This window comes from Nanorana parkeri, unplaced genomic scaffold (genome assembly GCF_000935625.1).
Source record: "Nanorana parkeri isolate BGI_ZX_2015 unplaced genomic scaffold, ASM93562v1 scaffold201, whole genome shotgun sequence".
NCBI lineage: Eukaryota > Metazoa > Chordata > Amphibia > Anura > Dicroglossidae > Nanorana > Nanorana parkeri.
The window spans coordinates 270951-291580 of record NW_017306469.1 but is presented as its reverse complement, the minus strand read 5'-3'; the positions used below and the strand labels follow the sequence as shown (position 1 = coordinate 291580).

General features: G+C 41.9%; 1 protein-coding gene across 7 annotated transcripts in view; it reads left to right on the top strand.

Moving 5' to 3' along the window:
* Nucleotides 1–20630, top strand: part of RABGAP1L (RAB GTPase activating protein 1 like) — a 278077-nt gene that overhangs the window by 241433 nt on the left and 16014 nt on the right. For all 7 annotated transcript variants that reach the window (XM_018555548.1, XM_018555550.1, XM_018555552.1 and 4 more), the window contains one exon: nt 17718–17810. In XM_018555548.1, the coding sequence (XP_018411050.1) occupies nt 17718–17810 (93 nt within the window). The remainder of the gene's footprint in view (nt 1–17717; nt 17811–20630) is intronic.

The window sequence follows — 20630 nt, the reverse complement described above, 5'->3', positions numbered from 1 at the left end:
ACCATTGGTGCTTGCTGCTTGTCATGGGTGTTTAGTACACTCTGGGAACCCCTATGTGTGCAGAAAGAAAAATGACTTCAGGAATCACTCAAACCCAGTCATGCACACTGCAGCTTACATGATTTAGAAGATGAGGTATGTGCAGGGATTTCTAAACCAGGCCTTTGTTTGGCCACCCACACAATAAATTTTTTAACCTGTATGTGAATTTGATGAGCATAATGTAGTGTACATAATCTTATCAGCTAATGTTAATATTTTAAGAACATACATAGTTTCTGCATATCTTTATATGGGGGTGACATATTCATTACATGTGCACATTCTGCTTCCCCTTTGGAAGTCATACATAATGAATAGCATCCTGCCTCTCTGTGCCACCCCTGTGGGTAGGCCTGACCTGAATGGAAAACATAGACTTTCTGAAAAGGTACCCATATACTTGAGATGACAGTTGCCCAGTTTGGTCTAAAGAACCTCGTGTTTGTAAGGAAAAGCAGTCAGTTGGGCAGATTAGAAAACATTTTGTAATTATTGCCCATTGTCCTTATTTTGCCTCCCCAGAGGCAGCAGCATGTTGTATTTTATATTACAGACTTTTGTGGAAACAATTACCCATTGGCCAGATCACGCATGCTTGGCCAGTCACCACTAAACGACTGTAAGGCTAATTCAGCTCATCTCAGAACTTTCGCTAATATACAGATGACTGCAAGCCAGGAACATTAACAAATCTGTAGATGAGATGCAGCAATCTAAGGTCGCATTCACACGAACGAGCACATGTTAAGGCGTGCATAGCACATGGCTGCTGGTGTGCATTGTACACGCTTGCTCCAATTATTTGTAAAACGCATTGCAGGGCTTATTTTTTCTTTTTTAACTTTTTTAAACTTGGCATGTAATTTTCTGTGCGCCTGTAGCTTGTTGCGATGTGTTAAAGCATGTCAAAACACGCTGCGCAAAAACCCAACACTTTTTTTTTAGAGTAGACTCGATACTGGGCTGAAGCAACAGGACACAAAGCAAACTGTCCTGCCTATGTGTTGGGCAATAGTGCCCAACATGGCTAGTGTGAATGGGCCCTAAGTGGGGCCCAGCAAACGGTAATTAAGTTGTATCCAAAATGACTTCCAGATAATAAACTTAAAATGTGTACTCGGTAGCAATCCACTTTGGTTTCCCTTTACCGTCTGCTCTATATAACAAGTCAAAAGGATCACCATTGTTAGCTGGGGTACTGGTATTGTTCTACAGGATTACTTGACAGGAAGTGGTCTGTGTGTAGGAAGTATCTCCCCCCACAATACTACATTGTATCAAATGTTTAGTCCTGATAAAGCCTTGACACTTTTTTATATAGATTATATAACTCGACACTTTACTGTAGACTAGCTTGTAGTTGTATATCCTGCCGTAGTTATCTCTCAGCCTGTGTTCTTCGTAATATTACCTTTAGATCATTTTCTGCAATAAATTTGCATTCGGAGAAAACTCTTCACTCGCTTACTGCGGTCCCTGAACACTTTCTTGTAACTGTTACATTTTCCCACTGAATATTCTGTTTTTTTTGCCCCTCGCATATATTTTCAGAGATGTGGGAGGAGATGTGTCTAGATTGTAGTAGTTGGAGCCTTGATGTGGTATTGTTTGTACATCTGAAACAATATCAGGAAATATTGTTGTCTCCATGAATACAGGAAACCTGCCTTACGTCAAACAGAACAGCCTTTCTGAAAGGGAAAATAAAGCCTCACAACTAAATCTGTAGCATCTGACTTTGCTACACATGACCGGATACTTACACTAATCTGAAAATGTTATCTAAGCTCTCCGTATAGGGTACTCGGAGCACAATATTGCTCTGTTTGGATGCGAAATTGACAAACCAATTTTTAACGGTAATTTCTTTAAATTGGGGAATCAGCGATGCATAAAGCCGGCTGTTTTACCGGTGGCCAAAACGTTTTCTTAAGCTGGCCATACACCTATAGATTATTTGCAGATTTTCTATGGTCAGAACGAAAAAGTGCAACAGATTCCTCCACCTACGCTAAACTGTGTGGATGGAGGAATCTCCCGCTGAGCCAAGCTTCAGTATCTTGCTAGTCGGCCTCGCTGGCTCTCAAAATACCTGAACAATGCCTGCATCCAATTGGATTGTTAAGGTATTTTGACAGCAAGCGGAGCCGACTAGCAAGGTACTGAGGCTTGGCCCAGTAAGAGATTCTTCCATCCACACAGTTTAGCGTAGATGGAGGAATCTGTTGCACATTTTCCATCTGAAAAATAAAAAATCTGCAGATAATCTATAGGTGTATGGCCAGCTTTAGACTAACCTTTCTCTATGCAATCCATCAGTCTTTTTTTCCTGTCTGTCTCCAATTGGGAGGTTTTCGCTTCCAGTCCCAGAGACACAACAAAAAAAGTATCTCCAAAGTGAGGGTTTATCCCCTCTTAGTTATCGCCAACCTGGATGTGTGGGGAAATCGTCCACCAGGAAAACTTGTTCCAGTGACAACTGTAAAATGTTTGATTTCCCATCACCTTCAGCCCTGGTGACAATAGTGACCAGTTCAAATGGTAGGGGTGACTTCCCCCGGAGGGGGAAAACAGCGAGCATGTATAGAGTCCAGAAGTTGTGTTTATTAAAGTTGAATTTGGTGAATCCAAAGTGTTCCTGGGGCTTTAAAAGGTCCCCCTTCATGAGGGATCGGAAGATGCTGCACAAAGGAGCATATATACTGGACTGATGAGCATGGAGCCATGCTCGGGAGCCATTTCCAAGATGAAAAGTTTCTTCGATCTGCTCCAAAAGCCAGTTTGAGCATCCTGAAGCGATCCTTGTTAAAGTGACACTAAACTCAGGAGTTAAATCTTAAAAACCGCTCCAAACTCACTCCTGTGATGGACTACAATCTCATGTTTAGTTTACTAATTTGCATTGAGATTGTAGTCCATCACAGGTGTGAGCTTGGAGCGGTGCCTACTTTACAGCACACACGGTGACCATGGGGAACAAAATTAGCCCCCCTCCAGAAGGAAAGAGTGATGCACTTAATAATACTTAGGGTACTTGAATACATTTTTAAGAGTTAACAGCTAAGTTTAGTGGCACTTTAATTTTCATCTTAGAAATTACTCTACAGGACGACTCTATGTTGGATCAGTCCTGCAACTATGTTGCTTTCTTTAGTATCTTCCAATCTTAGGCTAGCCATTCGTATTTAGATTTCAGTTCCATCCCCCATTCATGCCAAACCGTGTAGATGGAGGAACCACCTCTGCGTGCTGCATTTAGACACCACCTGTGGCTGTCTGAATCCCTGAACAGTGCCTGCATCTGATTTGATCCAAGCACTGTTCGGCTGTCAGTTTTCTACCCGGCTCCTTCGATTTCTTTAGTGAACTCTGTGGAAGCTGAGTGGTGCCAGGTCCAGCCTCAGCAGAAATCAACTGAAATTCAAGCCTTGTATGGCCACCTTTTAGCTTCTGTTTTTTCACTTAAAAAAATATGCAATTGAATTGATAGTCTCAGTACAACTATTGAAAAACTGTCTTGCACAGGAAGTATTGATGAGGTTAAATGATGAAATTTGCGGTTGTTTTGCCTAAAAATGTTGATGCTAAAACGATTCCCCTTTCCTGCCTCTAAAAGTTGGGTGCTATCCTAGTGGAAGTAGCCATGTCAGGGCCATTGTCACCTGACTTGAGTGTATGTGTCGACACAACAGTCAATAAGCACGCTGTGAAAGTTGTTTTATGTTAATCAGAGACTATAGATAGTGAAACTACTTGAGCAACTCTCTGCTGTGATGCGAGTACCTGCTTTCAGTAGCCAAAAACACAGTTTATACAAACAAATTAAAAGTCAACATTTATTTGGAGGACAAATAAGCTCTGGATGTTCCAGACCGGTTAGTCTTGTTTGTTCTGTTTAGAATGTAATTGTGTATTGTAAGATCGTTAACAGGTCAGGCCTCCTATTTTTAATGTTGTATTGGACAGCTGAATAGCCGTTCGTAAGCTAGCACACAGGACAGTTCGCCTCACTATTGGATATGTAGTTGGCGGTCCCATGTTAGCTATGGGGTAGATCCAGATTTGTGATTCTGGTCACACTGAGGGTAATAAGTTTAACATCAGTGGAAATCCTGAGAAGGTTTTGTGACCCCATTTTGGATCTTGGTCAGAGAAAGGGAAACGGTAATTGGTATTGCATAGTGGGATTTACTAGCCATAGCTGGTATGCACAGGGCTTATTGGTTATCCAGGAGAGGGTGACATCACTAAGGTGTCTGAGCCTCATGTCTCATTGGTGTTGGTTCACTTTGTAATTGACCAAGTTTTTTTTAAAGCCTTGGTTCTCAACTGGTGGGTCGTGACCCAAAAGTGGGTCTCGACCCCATGTTCAGTGGGTCGCCACAAGCCTTCCACTTTTCTAGGCGAGAGGTTCCTCAGCCTCCTCCTAGAGCAGCACTGTCCGTTCTCGCGCCAAGCAACCATTTAAAATATGCTGCTCGGTGCCAAGTGTCAGCTTGAGTTGGGGTGGGCTAGGGGTACGGCTGCGAGGGAGCTCCATCCATACATTGCTTCTAGCTTCCTCACATGTCCTGTAGAGTTGCTTGCACCAGAGTGACATCACATTCTGGTTCCCGGCACCTCTACAGGGCGCACAAGGGAGTTGTACAAGCAATGCATATGGATGGAGCTCCGTCACTGCACAGCAACCCACACTGGACCCCAGGCTGAGGATCCAGGCTGTTGCGTTGCCATTCATTTTAATGGTACCCCAAATGCACCTCCCACCCATAGTTCGTACATCTGCACCAGAACGCGCGGTACCCTAATGCCATGCGCTCCATTGCAGCGCGACTTGGGTCGCGACTTAATGACCAAGGACAAATGTGGGTCCTGAGGTTACACAGGTTGCGAACCACTGCTTTAAAGTGAATATGTTATAAAGGAAAATGGAAGCTTACTTTCTCTGACTCATTGGCTGCCTTCAATTTCTGGGACAGAGCTTTTAATCAGTAAATGTTGGCAAAGTTTAGCTTTATGTACCTTGAGAATCAGAATAGCAGCTTCCGTCTCATGATTTTTAAACAGGTATATTCCTGCAGATTTCCTCCAGGGCTGATTAACACCAATGTGTGCATTGCATTAAGTCAGCCCAAATTACTTTAAATGGTTCTTAAAGTGACTCTTGCATTAAATTAAGAGGTCTGCGTAATATTTCAGGCCTCCAGTGCTGATTCCCAAACTCTGCATTTACGCTGTAGAGAGGAAAAAAAACTTGTGTGGAAAGGTTAGAAAACACACTTACCTTTTACCCAGCTTTCCCACTGGAGGAAGTGACATCACAATCGTACCAGGGAACACAGAGTATCCCAATACAAACAAGAAGATACCCCCAACACTGCACAGAAACATCATCTTATGAGATTAGAGATCCTCCCCTTCCCAGGATCCTGGCAGAAGGATTCTGATGTCATCCTCACATAGACACCACTAGGAATAGGATAGTATATAGTATATTTTCCAATGTTTCTTCACATTAATACAAAGTTTTGGAATAGGAGGAGGAGGCCTGATTGATTAAGCTGACCTTGCATTTTAGTTAAGTCTGCTTTAAGGAGTCTCAAACCATGAATACAATTATCCGCACTGCTATGCACTGAGCGTTCACATGTGTTGTGGTGCCCAGTAGCACAGGTGTGCTTGTTATGCTTTATCCCTTTATATATGAATTGTGGTTCCATTCAGAGTGCATGGCAAGGCATATATCCCATGTGCTAAAATGTGCGCTAACACGCATGAAAACCTGTGTGCATAGTTGTGAAACCGGCCTTAGTATTTTGGTAGTTCTTACCGGGGTTAAGTAACCTGTGGGTCGCCAGCATCTCTGAAGTCAAGCTGAGCATGCGCTAATCATTTTTTAGGGCTGAACAAAAAAAAATGCTTGATTTCCCTATCTACACTAATCAGCATGAGTGTATGAATCACACCTCCCGGCTATTGTCATCTGACAGTGTGCCGCGGTCAGAATATCCGACTGATTGGCTGCAGTTTGTTTTTGGCCAATAAACTTTGGACCATCTCCATCGACAAAAGTCGATTGAAAAATGTACTTTTGTAGAATAAAGGGGTATCAATGGGGCCACAAACTGCTCGAAAGTGTGTATGGGGAGCTTTAGCCTCCCAACTTGGTTGACAAGACATCCTGGCAAGCAAGTCTGTATTGAAGAGCTACTACTTTTTAAGAAAATCAACAAAAAGGTCCACCAACATTGACTCTAACACACCCTATTGTTCAGCCCCTTGTGATGACCTGTGCTCTAGTGATTTAGCAGCATGGGTCACGGGTGTTGCAATCTATTTTTAGCTCCAATTCTAACCCTGATAAAACTATAATTGTTTTCTTCCTTTTTTTCTCTCTACGTAATAGAGATGTTCATGGTGAGTGAAACATTTACATGATTAGCAGATCATGAATGAGGAGGAGGTACTGTGAGGTTGTGGTTCCTGTTTTGCTTCAAGCAATTTAGCTGCTGAGAGCAAAACATTTTTCTTTTATCTGGTAGTTCTTATTAGTTGCTTATATTGTAGTGTACTTATTGCACAGCACAAAACAATGGCGCCATGTGTAAGGGTCAGTGATCTGTGCTTTTTAGCGTATGTTCGAATACCCCATGGCCCATGCCCTTCCTGCATGCTGTCAGACTTCAGATGAAAAAAACCTAAGCTCTTTATAGCACGGTCCCTGCTACGTTTCCATGGCAACGTTAAGAGAAACTAGAATTAATTCAGTAGTAGAATGAGGTTTACAATTACATGTATATTTAACAAAACAATTGAGTCTTCTCAAATATCTTTTAATTTTGTGGTAAATTAACCTTTTCAGCTGTATAGATAATTACTGAGCTGTAACACTCATTAGTTTTTCTTATGAATTAATAATGACGGAATGGTGTGTGTGTGTGTGTGTGTATATATATATATATATATATATATATGTATGTTTAAAAGATATATTGAGGATGCATAGCAACTTTCTCAATATTATTCTGTAAAAAACAGTATTTCCTCCAATTCTCGGTAAACAATTCGAATGAAAATTCCATTTTGCATATTATTTGCAGTTTGACTCTCATGCTGGATTATCCCTCTACAGCTGGACACTCATGTTATAATATGTAGTATTTCCCTGATATTATTTATTTGCGTTTAAGGTGGAAGTAAAGCTTACCCGAAACACAAATGACTGATCAGTAGGCTTTCTATGACAGAACAAACTGTGTAAGCCTCTTCTGCCATAAAAGCCTCTTTCTTTTTTTTTATAAATTCTTTATTTATGATTTTTTCCAAGAAGACAAGAAGCGTACAGATCATACTTAAGGCATTTTCAGAAAATACACAAGGATTATTCGGCTAATATGGGGTCAGCATGAGGCACTGGCAATCTCCCGCCTCGTCCACGCTAACTGGCGTATTTTGTCCCTGCATACCATATATAGATCTGTGAGCGCTAGGCCCATAGCATGTCCATACTCAGAATTAAGAGTGAGGTATTGAGAATGAGATAAGAAAGTCATTTCTGGTGATGTAGTGAATTCTGTCCAGTAGAACCAGGTACGATTGAACTGAGTAACCCTGTGACTGGCAGAGGCTAAGAGATCCTCATAAAAGCCTCTTTCTACCTGTCCATTATTTTTTTTTCCCCCTGTACGCTGGGCAGCGCATGCGCAGCTCAGTGCACAGACCCTGCATGGCAAGATGAAGTAACTCCCGTGCGCATGCATGGGAGGTACGTCATGCTGTCCAAACAAGAAGCCAAAGATTCAGATCCCAGAGGAAGATTGAAACACTAGAGGGGATTGCTTTCACAGGTAAGTCTGCCATGATATGCTGTGCATACCAGCACATTATGACTAAAAGGTCCAGGGGGGCTTTTTTAACCAAAATATCTTGCCTTTACTTCCGCTTTAAGGTTCACTAAACAGCCTTTTATTTATGTGCTGACCGGCTGAGAGTCTGATAGTAGGAGCTCACATACAGCAGAGCTATGTCAGCATCTCCTCCACTCTGCACATAATACAATCAGCTCCTGCTATGATTCATTTCTTTGTACAATTGTGCTCCAACCGGAACTTCTGTTTTATTACTTTATGGGTGCAGAGATAATAAATCATTGCTCCTACCAGAAATCCTAAGGTAGCAATGCGGGCTCCTGCTGTATGCCTACACAGCAGAAGGTGGAGGAGGCACGATCAGGAATTGGCACAAACCGGAACTGACACCTCCAGGAAGTGGTCAAATTCCTACTAAAGTTACATGGGCTTTTTTTTATATATAAAGTGAACACAGATGCAAAAGTTCTTCATCCTCTTCTGCTGGAAGGTTGTTATTTAAAAAATGAGATCTGATGACAGGATATGGGAGAGCATGTGACAGCCTCTTCCCAGGTGACAGGGCATGGGACTATCATCCAATCACTAGGCCTGGGCATTGTCACATGCAGAGGGAGTGATTTCTCCGGTTCCCTTATTTTTGACATTGGGGATTTGAGTGCCACCTGTAGCAATAAAAGTAAGCATACAAGGGTCAGTAGGACCCCTTCACAAAGACATGTCACTTTACCCTGAATGGGCAAGGTGTCAGTGTCTTTTTCATTGTTCCATTGTCCACTACAGCTTTTTGATACCGCGCCATGCAAAGTTATCAAGCTTTTACATCTAGCAATAATATTTTCTCTGCACCAGAAAACAAGAGCACGTTCTCCTGGCCCCTTGACTCCCGGGGCTCTCAGGAGTCATAAAAGTTTGCTGGGCTCCACATAAGACACCTGTGTGGACATGACCTGGAGGCTCAGTACTGAAGAACAGTCATATTTCCAGGGGAAAATAATCTTGCCTTGGACATGTTCCTGGAAATTTTTATCAACTGGCCGCTCGGAAATGAGCTGATTCTGTTGTGTTGCCTTTGGACTTCATCTGAAGTTCATGTCTTTATTCTTCCAAATGCCAATCCTGCACAAATACACCTTTGTTTGGTAAAGAAGGCTGTCTCACGTGGATTATTCCGGTGTGACCATAGCACAGGGATCCCAGGCGTGCAACTGATATTGATCCACTTTTAATTAGCATGTGGTGAGATCGAATTGCATTATTCTGCACAGTAAGAAAGTCAGGCCAGTGTTGCAGGAGTCAAGGCACGCCTCAAGAAACAGGAAGCCACCGTGTGAGTGTGTTGCCTATTTGTGTGCTAAGGGAGTGGAACACTGGCTGATAACATGACCTGCTCCCTAAATATTTATCTAATCTGGGAGGAATATGGAATGCTTCAAAACAGCTACTAGTTGCATGTGTATGTAGCAGTAAGTAGTAGCTGCATATACAGGCTTCACTTACTAGTCGCTTTTTCTTTTTATCTCTCAACTGCACCACATAGGATCTGTCTGAGTACAATAGAATCCCTGCAGTCTCTAATTATGTAAAACAATCATAATGTGCTTAGTAGCCAAAGAACATGAGATCCAGGATGTCTAGGCTTCAAGCTGGCAATTTTCTATTAGTTTCAGCCACTTTACACCCACCGGGAATTGCACATCTGATTGCTAGTAATTGCCAGATTAGGCACAGTCTACTACCATGAGTTAGATTGATCACCAGAATTCTTGTTTCCATCATCATGCAATACTTTAGTTAAGGGTATGAATATTTTTGGGTCAAGAGCTTTAAGGTCATTTGCATTTCGAGGCTTGCGCAAGTGTGGGCATCAGTTCTGGAGAATAAATTGTGTAATTCACCATCTCCTCCCCTTCAGACTTGGTCCTGCTGTTATATAGGCGTTTCTGTCAAGGGGTATACAATAGATAGATCTAGATAAGATAGATAAGATTCCCTTGTTTAACGGAACATCAGAAGAACCAGGTGATTCCCCCATTCTAATTTTCCACCTTTCAGTGGGTATGTTGTCAGCTAATCTATGGGCACCATATTGGTTCTATATCTTATCCTTAGCCCATCCCACCTCAACCTAACCACTGAACTGTCACGTTCTCAAACAATTCATCCCCACACAGCTACCTCCTCATGTATCACTTCCCCTCCCCTTTTAGACTGTAAGCCCCCAGGGGCAGGGCCCTCCTTATCATCTTGTCTTGAATTGTATTGTGATTGTAATGTCTTCCTTATGTTGTAAAGCGCTGCGCAAACTGTTGGTGCTATATAAATACAATGTCAAAATAATATCTTCTGAAAAGCATCTAAGGGAAATGTGAATTTTAATGATAGGTCTACTTTTAGGCCCCCTACACTTTGCAGTACCATGTGACACTTGCCATGCATTGTGGTGTGCCAGGTTAAAAAAAAATAATTATTGGTTTTCCCTTTCACAGTGCACTGCAAAGTTCTAAAGGGGCCATACTGTTCCAGTGTCTTAGTTTGGGCAAAGGGCAGATTGTATTTACAAGTCCCAGTAGATGTTCTTATCCCCTGGCCAAGCTTTGGCAGCCTTCCTATATTTCCGCCATGCCTTCACTGTAGAAAAATAGTGACCTGCTCCCATTGTCTATATCTCAGAGCTCCTCCATATGTTGTTTGGTGCACTTGTGTGACCTTCCCATGAAGAGCACTGCAGCAAGGTCTATTTTACCAATCCAGATAACTAAACGAGCAAAAAGGAAAGATCATCCAACAGATTCAGCACAGAGCTTTCCTAGAGATTACATTCAGCCGAGCTTTTCTTGGAGATTAAATGAGTTCTGTTTCCCCTTAATTCACTCTTCTGCCTTTGATTTCAGCCCGCAAGCAGACGATTTAGCAGAGATCTGCAGTGTTCTGTTGCTAGGAAGCTGCTAAAACACAAATCCTCCCTAAAGCCCTTTATAGAATGACAGTGCTGAAATGGTTCTTTAATTCCCAGAGTACAGTATTATTAGAAACATGGAGACATTATTTGGAGATAATTATGTGAAGCAGAGAGCGAGGAGTGGTTATGAAGATACATTCATAGAACTGATTTCTGTGCCATAGATAGGAATAATTTCCTAAGGAACAATAAAGGTTCTGTACAATTAGACTAGATAGGGTCATTAATGGAGCATTTGCGTTCAATGAAAATTGTGTGGCACTTGTATGCGTTTGGGGCGTTATACAATGAACCTGCCAAAATGTGGGTACATTTGCATCCAGTGTGATGTTTATTTAGGGCATACCCTCTATGGCATGGCGAATGCCCTTTGTAGGTGTATGGAAATGTGCCGGCCTTTTATCTGGTTCATTACATCTACATAGATACTCACTTGTACATGCACTCTAATTAGCTTTCTAAGCCAGGGCAGCTGTAATTAACAGTATGTTCAAGATGTGGTGGAAGTTTTGGAGGTCTGCAATCAGATGACAGGGAGGAGATGTTCTTGACTGATGTATTTGAACATATTATGTAGATGGGGAAAGGGTTAACAGAAATATGTCTGTAGTGATAAGCACCCGGATCTGGCCCCATTGCTGTGTTGCAGGCTGGTTGAGCCGTACTGGCTGTCATCTGAGGTTGGCAGTAAAGGGAACAAGGCTTTCTTTTTACTTTGACTGGAATCTAGGTCAGGCCACCAATATCTGGCTCCGGAAAGGCTCCATCCTGGGAAAGCTACTTAATGAGTCCCGTCAATAGTGCGAAGAGCAGAGATTGCTGTGGAGCCATCATATGGTGATTTCTCAGTCTAGTGAAAAGGAATTTTCTTTGTAGCAGTCTATGATGCTGTACTTGGGCAGCTGAGGAAAATGATGAGCAGCAAGCTATTTGGCTTGCTGCTGATCATTTTTGCTCCTACTTATATATAGAGAGGAGACATCACCTATGACAGTCATTGACTTTTTCTCTATAGAATGTACAGTTACCTGCCCTCTGATACAGTACTGAAGCCTCCTCCAGACTCATCTGATTTCAATATTTCCGGGATTTTCAGATGTCCGTGTCACTTGTCGCATGCTGTAGTTGCATCCTCGAAACCCTTTATCACTGCTCTTTCCTCTAGTGATTTAGGGGTCATAAGATGAATCCACAGCATGTGTTGGGGGACACAGGCATCCAACATTCTGGAAATGTTGAATGCTGATGAGTCTGGAGGAGGCTATGTTGCTGGAAAAGAGAAAGGGTAGGATACACCGGCCATCAGAGGGCTGAGTATAACACCTCCTCTATAGAATGGAGTTGCAATTTAAAATTTTTTACAGACTGACAGGATCGCTTTATGATGGAGATGGCCATAGTTCTTGAAGACCAGGCCCATTGCATGCTGGGGTAGGGAGTTTTTTGTTTGTTTTCCTAAGTGCGTTCCCCCTTAAATTATAAGCTGAAAATAGAAAACACATTTTAGTAGTGGGAAGGTGTGTGCTTTGATCTTTGCTCATTTTGGTGGGAACTATTACATGTACAAGTCATATGTGACCTTTCAGCAGTGGTTTGACACACGGTGTCATGAAGTGGAACAACTGAACTATTTTGTATGCAACAGTGCAGAGGTTGTATCGGAGGGAGGTTGTGAGGCTCGGAAAATTGATTTTATGAATTACAGAGCATCTTTTTCATATAATCTTTAGATTTGGGGCCCCTTAATTTCCTTATATACAGTACATATAGGAGATAAAAATGCATGATTTGTCTTTTAAAAAAAAAACTAGTTTGATCCTCTTTAATGATTACATTAAAGCTGAACTCTGGGATCAGCACATATTGTCTAAATACCGATGGCATGTCTTGTCTTGGTGTGTTTTGTGTAATTCTTCCAGATCTGTGCAGTAATCCAGTGTGAACGTTTGCCTTCCTGTAATAAAGACTGGTCACTGCTGCTCTCTCTCCTTGTGCAGAGTGACTGGTCTGGTATCTGTAGTATGGTAGTGGTACCTGTAGTGGTGGACCTGCTGGGTTCCTAGACATTCCAACTCTCCCGGACGCTCCGGGAGTCTCCTGCTGTTAGATAGCGGCTCCCGGATACCCGGGAGAGAAACATTTTCTCCCGGAAAGGTTTACTCTGCTTGATCTAGCAGAGTAAACCTTTCAGAGTGAAAAAAGAACACCGCATAGGAATGAATAGATAGATTGCTATTGGCTAATTCCATTTGCAATAGCCAATAGTAATCTAGCTATTCATTCCTATGCTGTTTTTTTTTTTATTCTGACGGCAGCAGCTGTCAGAATACTAAAACAAAAACCCCAGCAGATAGCAAAGAAGCTATTGCTTCCCGTACTATCTGCCATCATTTCAGGGGGGTGCCTTTTTTCAGGTTGGGATCCCTGGGTTCCTCCTACAAAATGTCCACCCATTTTTTTGGAACATTTTGGCAAATATGTAGTGATGGAGAACATGGTACAATCCAAACCGGGGAAGATAGGTAGATTGCTTTTTAAATTAAATTATAAAGATGGGAAAGTGATAACCCCCAACCCTGTTAAGCCCACCTCTGAACAAATAAAGGCCAGCCCTCTTGCTGACTTGCTTCTCCCTTTTTTGCCTGTGATTGCTGTAAAACATTAAGCTGTGGGCCAGACCAACATCACAACTATTCTTGCTGCAACTTTTATGGGGTGATGCTTCTAGATCTAGCTGAAACATAACTGGAAGAGCCAAGCTCATTGTCTGGCTCCCCTCCTCTGTCACAGCAGCTGTTTGCTACATGATTACAGACTTCAACTACCACCATTTTATTCTATAGGGTCTTGGCATTCAGAAAATATATAATGTTGGGGGGTTTTACGTCATTTTCAGGCCTAAAATGTGGAATATAAAATGCGTGCAAAAATTGAAAAAAGGGCCTCAGTCATGAAGGGGTTAATGTTTGGAACACCGACACGGGTTATTAATCTCTTTACTGTGCAGTTTATCTGACTGTTTTTAGCCTGATTACCTTTTCTGTTATTATTTTTATCCTTTCATTAACTAGGACTTTGCAGGTTGTCACAAGACTTTTCTCTGCCTTTATAAATGGACAGCTCAGCTTGAGTTTGGTTAATTAAATCTCAGCTGTAGATTAGCTAGTTGTTTAACAATGTGCTATTGTGTAGACTCACAAGACCAAAGTTCAGGAATTGTGGAAACAAATATCCTTTCATACCAGCGGTGAAAAACGTTTGGAGCAAAATTTGGAACTCTAAGAGGTCAGCAGACGTCTTCAATGTTCTTTTACATTCTATTATAGAGTATCTATATGGGACTACATGCTGCGATATGCATACCTCCCATGTTTCTGAGATGAGAAAGAAGGGACACCTTCTAGTACAATGTATTTAGACAGTGGACACACCCCCAGGTCATAAATTAATGTATATGCCAAAAATGGCTAAACCCAGAATTGGTTTTTTTTCCCCACCATTACTTTCTCTTTATATTGACTTTTGCAAATGGCAAACAAGACCATCAAGAACTAAGTTGAAGGTTTTAGTGCAGAATATTACTTTTGGTAGTTAAATAGGACCTTTTCAGAGGTGTCTGTTCATCAGACCAAAAAGAGAGATACGTGAGGAGGAAAGAGGGACAGAGGAATTTGGTTCCAAATGAGGGCCTTTTGGGAGGTATATATGTAGTAAGTTAATTGCTGATAGACACTGACAGAGGGTGGCAGTGCCCCAACTGCAGGTACATCCTGACAAAACCACAGTCACTCTGGGCCTTGTTTATAATACTGCAGCCAGTCGTATTCTAACTTTCAATATCTAACATTTTCAGTGTAGGTTTGAATTGGCTGCCAAGAATTGTCTGGGACAAGTCCTTCATTGGTCAGTTTTATAAATAATTAGGCCCATATTGATAATACATTTTAGAGGGGGGTCATGCAGAAACATTGTGATCACAAGTCCTGGTGCCTTTAGAGCCTTGCAGAGTAGCCCATGGTTGGCACAACTTTGCCAAGTTGACAAGTTGCTCTGAATGGAGAGGGGAGCAAGAAGGCGAACACAAAACTTTTGGCACCAGTTGTCAGTAAACAGTAGCGACCATGCAGACTTTCTAACGTGTTTATCCATAGTCTTACACATTCAGATTGAAATGTGAACAGGCAGAAAATGTCCGGATTCGTTGAGCATTATTTATGGGTATCTTCACTCAGATGCACAGTAATGAAACAAATGCTTGTAATGACTTATTTTCAGATACATGTTCTAGAGTTACTTAATTGCAGGTACATGTTGATAGGTTATGTATGGCATAAGAGGTAATCTTACCGGGACAATGCATTGTATACTGTCATTGTTTCACATTTGACTGGTGTGTAGAGTAGGCACGATATCTACGTGTAGTTTACATGGGATGTAATACCTTTAAACCCATGTACACGTAAATGGCAATTTATATAGACATATGACGCCCATGTTGTTCACAGCAGATCCTGGCTGTAGATATTATCTCCCTAATCTGTTCTATTATGTTAATTATGTTTTATTAAAGTGTGTTGTCATGGCTAATCGCGGTCTAACACTACCCTTGGACATGAGATCATCACCGAATCTAATATATAATGGTCAGCTGGGAAATTGTCTTATGACTGGGCATTTAATTGCCTGCAGTCACACCTTGGCCAACCAATCTCAAAAATACTATTATTTGGAATGTATTATCAGCTACAACCATTATTAATCCCCCTGCCATTATTCTTCCACAGAGAGATTGGGCTTAATGGACAGGTCATGTCTTTGGCTAGTCTTATATCTGTCTTGGGTTAGGGTAACCCGACCTGAAACCTCTGATAAGTGGCCACCTGCATCAAGGTAGTTTGCAAGGTGGCCTGCTGAAAAGTTACCAGAACAAAAGTTTTAAGCCTTCATCATAATTGCTAAAGTACACCTGTCATGAGAGAAATACAGAAAGTGCCATTAAGTAGCTCCTTCTGAAGGAATGCTAGTTGCCTGGTAGTCTCTGGCATCAGTACTTTTTCACACACTGACTTGGAACAAGCATATACATCAGTAAAGTCATAGAAGGGTTATAGTAAGCACAGAGGTTACAGTCCGATTGTACAGATTTTGTACAAAGCGACTTTCAGTTTTATTGAAACCATGTAGTCTGAGGGTCAACCTAATGAAGGTTGCACATTTAGTATATAACATATATATTCTGGTTAACATGTACAGTTTGCTGTCTTTTATTGTTATTGATCAGTGAATTGCCAGAGGGTCTGCATGACAGACAAATATCACATTTGTGGAAGGTGAGGTCAATAATGGCAGCCCACATGTTCCTCTTAGGTTTACCTTAATATAATAAAATATTGCAGGAAAAGTACCCTGAAGTTAGTAATTCTGTAGTCTGCAACTAATGTACAATGCAATGCCCAATAATCTGCAATCAATGTACAATGCAATGCCCAATAGTCTGCAACCAATGTACAATGCAATGCCCAATAGTCTGCAACCAATGTACAATGCGATGCCCAATAGTCTGCAACCAGTGCACAATGCAATGGCCAATAGTCTGCAATACATAGAAAATAGTGACCAATAGTCTGCAATCAATAGTCTGCAACCAATGCCCAATAGCCTGCAACCAATGCACAACACAAAGCCCAATAGTCTGCAATATAGTGCCCAATAGTCTGCAACCAATGCACAACGCAAAGCCCAATAGTCTGCAATACATAGACAATATAGTGCCCAATAGTCTGCAACCAATGCACAATGCAATGTCCAATAGTCCGTAATGCATAGACAATACAATACCCAATAGTCTGCAATACATAGACAATATAGTGCCCAATAGTCTGCAACCAATGCATGCAATTTGGTATTATGTATTGCCTGTGAGTCACATGGGTGTAATGGACTTTGTAGATATACTCCAGATAGAACCACATCCATGAATGTATCTAAAGTGAAATTCCTCCAGGCAGCGTGCTGTGATCGTATCTATGTGAATATGATCAGCTCATGTAAATAAAAGTTTGTGTTTCTGCTGTAAAAATACTTTTATTTTGGTTTATTTGTACTTGTATACACTATGGGTCCTCTGGTATTGTGATTGTGTGTTGTCTCAGTGCAGGTTTGTGGTCAGCGCAGATTCTTATTGATTCCCTGAGCACAAAACAATGTGTGCGAGGCTTATCCTTTGATTGCATATTTGTAATTGTACATTTATTATCGTCATGAAACTCTGGGGAAATTCTCGTTGTGTATGGGAAATTGTGAACGCCACATTAAAAAGCGCTTTAGGATATATGCAATAATAAGTCAAACTGAAGCCTCTTCCAGGACTGGGAGATCATATAGGTGGAGAGGTCTGCAGATGTTACCTTACACATAGGTGTGACTCGGAATACAAATACACTCTGTTGGATTTTATAGTTGTGTACATGGCTTGCAAATGTTTTATGCTCCTTTTATAATCTTTTATGCCCTCTGCTTTGAAATGTGCACTTTTTACAAGCTTTACAGCAGACATTCCTTGATGATGCATCTAAGTGAAATCATGTTATAAGGGTGTATGCTTCTTACAGCAAAGACATAGTAGTGAAAGGAATAATAACAAAGCTTTCGAAGCTATTGCAACAGTTTTATCCTTTCGGTTGCTATGGTTGAAGAGCGGGAGTTCCCTGTTATCAGGCGGTAGATGCCGCCATCTGGGGGGCAGAATGGCAACTGCGTCTCTTCTATAGGTGACTTAAACTAACAGTCCCTCTAATGGCAAGTTTGTAACAATACATGTAATACAATATTGTTTTTTTTTTCAGGTGCCTACAAAGAAGTTAAAGAAGTATGAGAAAGAATATCTGGCAATGAGGGAGAGTCAGTTGCAACAAGAAGACCCCATAGAGAGATACAAGGTAAAAACTATGGAAAATGCATTAGACGTACACGTAAATTAGAGCGGAATGTAATTGTCTGTAAATTAGCCACGGCACTCCTCTTATGTGTTGCCTGTCATTTCCTGGAATGCCCATGCTAAAGCAGATACCTAATTGGTTTGTGTGTAACAGTACCCTGAGCGGTGTGCCTCAGGGTTCTGTGCTGGGACCCATGCTATTCAACCGGTTTATCAACGATATCGGGGAGGGTGTGAATAGCCATGTTTCAGTGTTTGCTGATGTTACCAAAATCGTGAGGGTAATAGAAACGGACTTGGACATTATAACATTACAGGAGGACCTGTATAACATAGGGGTGTGGGCAACTATATGGCAGATGAGGTTTAATGTCGATAAATGCAAAGTAATGCACATTGGGATTAAAAATAGGCAAATGAGCTGTACAATTATGGGTATGCCACTAGGGAAGTCAGAAATGGAAAAGGATTTGGGGGTCATTGTAGACCACAGACTGAATAATAGCTTGCAGTACCAGGCTGCTGTAAGCACAGCAAGTAGGGTCCTGTCCTGTATTATGAAGGGAATGTATTGCAGGGGCAGGTCTATAATTGTGCCACTTTACACATCATTGGTTTGGCCTCATCTGGAGTATGCGGTCCAGTTTTGGTCACCAGTCCACAGAAAGGATGTCCTCGAGCTGGAACGAGTCCAGCGGAGGGCAACCAAACTCATTAAGGGGATGGAGGACCAGAGCTATGAGACAAGGCTACTAAAAGTAAGGAGATTAAGGGGGGGCATGATTTTCATATACAAAATGTTCAATGGTGATCGCAACATTAGCAACAAACTCTTTACAATTAACTCCATGACAAGGACTAGAGACCACCACCTAAAATTGGTGGAGAAAAAATTTCAGGACAAGGGATAAAGGGGGTATTTCTCAGAGCGTTTAGGGTCTGGAACTCGCTGCCACAGGCCGTGATTTCAGCGAAGAGTGTGGAATCGTTCAAGAGGTGATTGGACGATTTCCTTAGGGACCGTAACATACAGGTACTCTTAAGAATGAGATGACACAGGGACCTATACATACGCACACATCAGCAGAACCATACACATGCAACGCAATAGGTTGGACTTGATGGACGTATGTCTTTATTCAACCTCAAATACTATGTTACTAGTACCCCAACACCAGACAGATTCTGGAAGCCAGCCTTCCAATACCCCTGAAAATAAATGACAGTTGGCCACAAGGTCCCATGAACACTTGCTATCAGTAGTAACCGAGGCACATATTGGCTGATTCCTTGCTTTCTGGGCTGAATGCCCCTTAAAAATTTACACACGTGTTCACGCTTGCAGCAACTGTCCTTTGCAGACATGTGTGCTCTGTTTAAGTACATGTTGGATACTGTTTCAATACACACTTCATAATCCAATTTCATGCATATAATATTTATACTGTTTTTCTTTTACTTTTTATCGTATGTTTCAACATGTTTTGTTTCATTGGACACAGGTAAAATTATTTGAGGGTTGTCCATTAGCTATATAATGTCTGTACCAGCATTGCACAATTTGCAATACCAGACAGATCGTACCTGGTTTGCTTGGTCGTCTGCCTAAAAATTAATGTCACTGTAATTTCATCCTCAGGTAGTCTCTTTATTGGTGTTATATTTGCTAGTGATGGAAAAGAATAGTCAAACAAGGTAATGACTCTGTGCAAAACATAAGAACCCAAAGAAGGCCATTTACTGATGCATCTACAACTGAAATCTGGTGGCCATGAGCTACAACACTTTGCATATAGTGATTGCAGTTTGCAATGCTTTATTGAATAAGTCATCTCTGTTTACATAGCTTATGCACTAAAGCACCGACGAGACGTCACTGCGCATGCGCGTGACGTCATCGCGCACGCGTGGCAGCATTCTGATACCTGCCGGCGGCCATCTTGGTGATGGACGCCGGCAGAGAGAGGAGGGGACAGTCACCCGGCGGGATAAGGTATGCCGCCGGGTCCCCTCCTCTCTCCTGATACTGTTAGGCATTCGGTCCAGGACCGAGCGCCCGACTTTTCAGAGAGGGGTGACACCAAAATGACTGTGGGTCATTTTGGTGTCACCCCTCCAATGGTGTCACCCGGGTGTGGGCCGCACCCCCCGCATCCCCCATCCCCCCCTGCATAGTCCTGTGTAAGCTAAATCTTCAGCTACATGTAGTCCTCAGAGGACTTTCCTTTTGCTCCCAGCAGCTGAACAAAGCATTGGGAGCATAAGGAAGGTAAGTGCTAGAGCAGGCTGATTAAAGTAAACCTGTTATGTTGCCCGGCATGGACAAAGAACAAGTTTATGTTTAAAGTATATCTTTCAGCAGAGAAGTCTGAGGAGCTGTTTTGTGTTCTTTCCTCCTTGCCCCAGTGGCCAACTGTACATCCAGAACCGCTGGTGTATAGTATAGCTAAAGCCTTTTATTACTGACTCATTTATCCCAAACTAAAGCAGAAGGTATTCACATGTCTCATTCCATCCACAAATCCCCAAAATGAGGGGATCTTTCCTCATTTCAGGATAGTGGACATATGGACACACTGAAATTTGACTCGCTGACATGCTGTATCTTGTCAGGTTTGCTGGGGATTGATGCAACTCTGTCTTTGGAGGAGTTTGTTCATTTGCAAAGTTAGTGCCATGGACTTCCTGTCTCTGCATACAATAGTAGATTGAAGGGTCAGTCCACCCTCTCAGGGACTCTCTTGGTGATCTCTATTTGTCCTCCTGGGTCTGCACACGTGATATGGTCCTTATGAGGTTTCTCACTCCCCCCCCAGGCTGG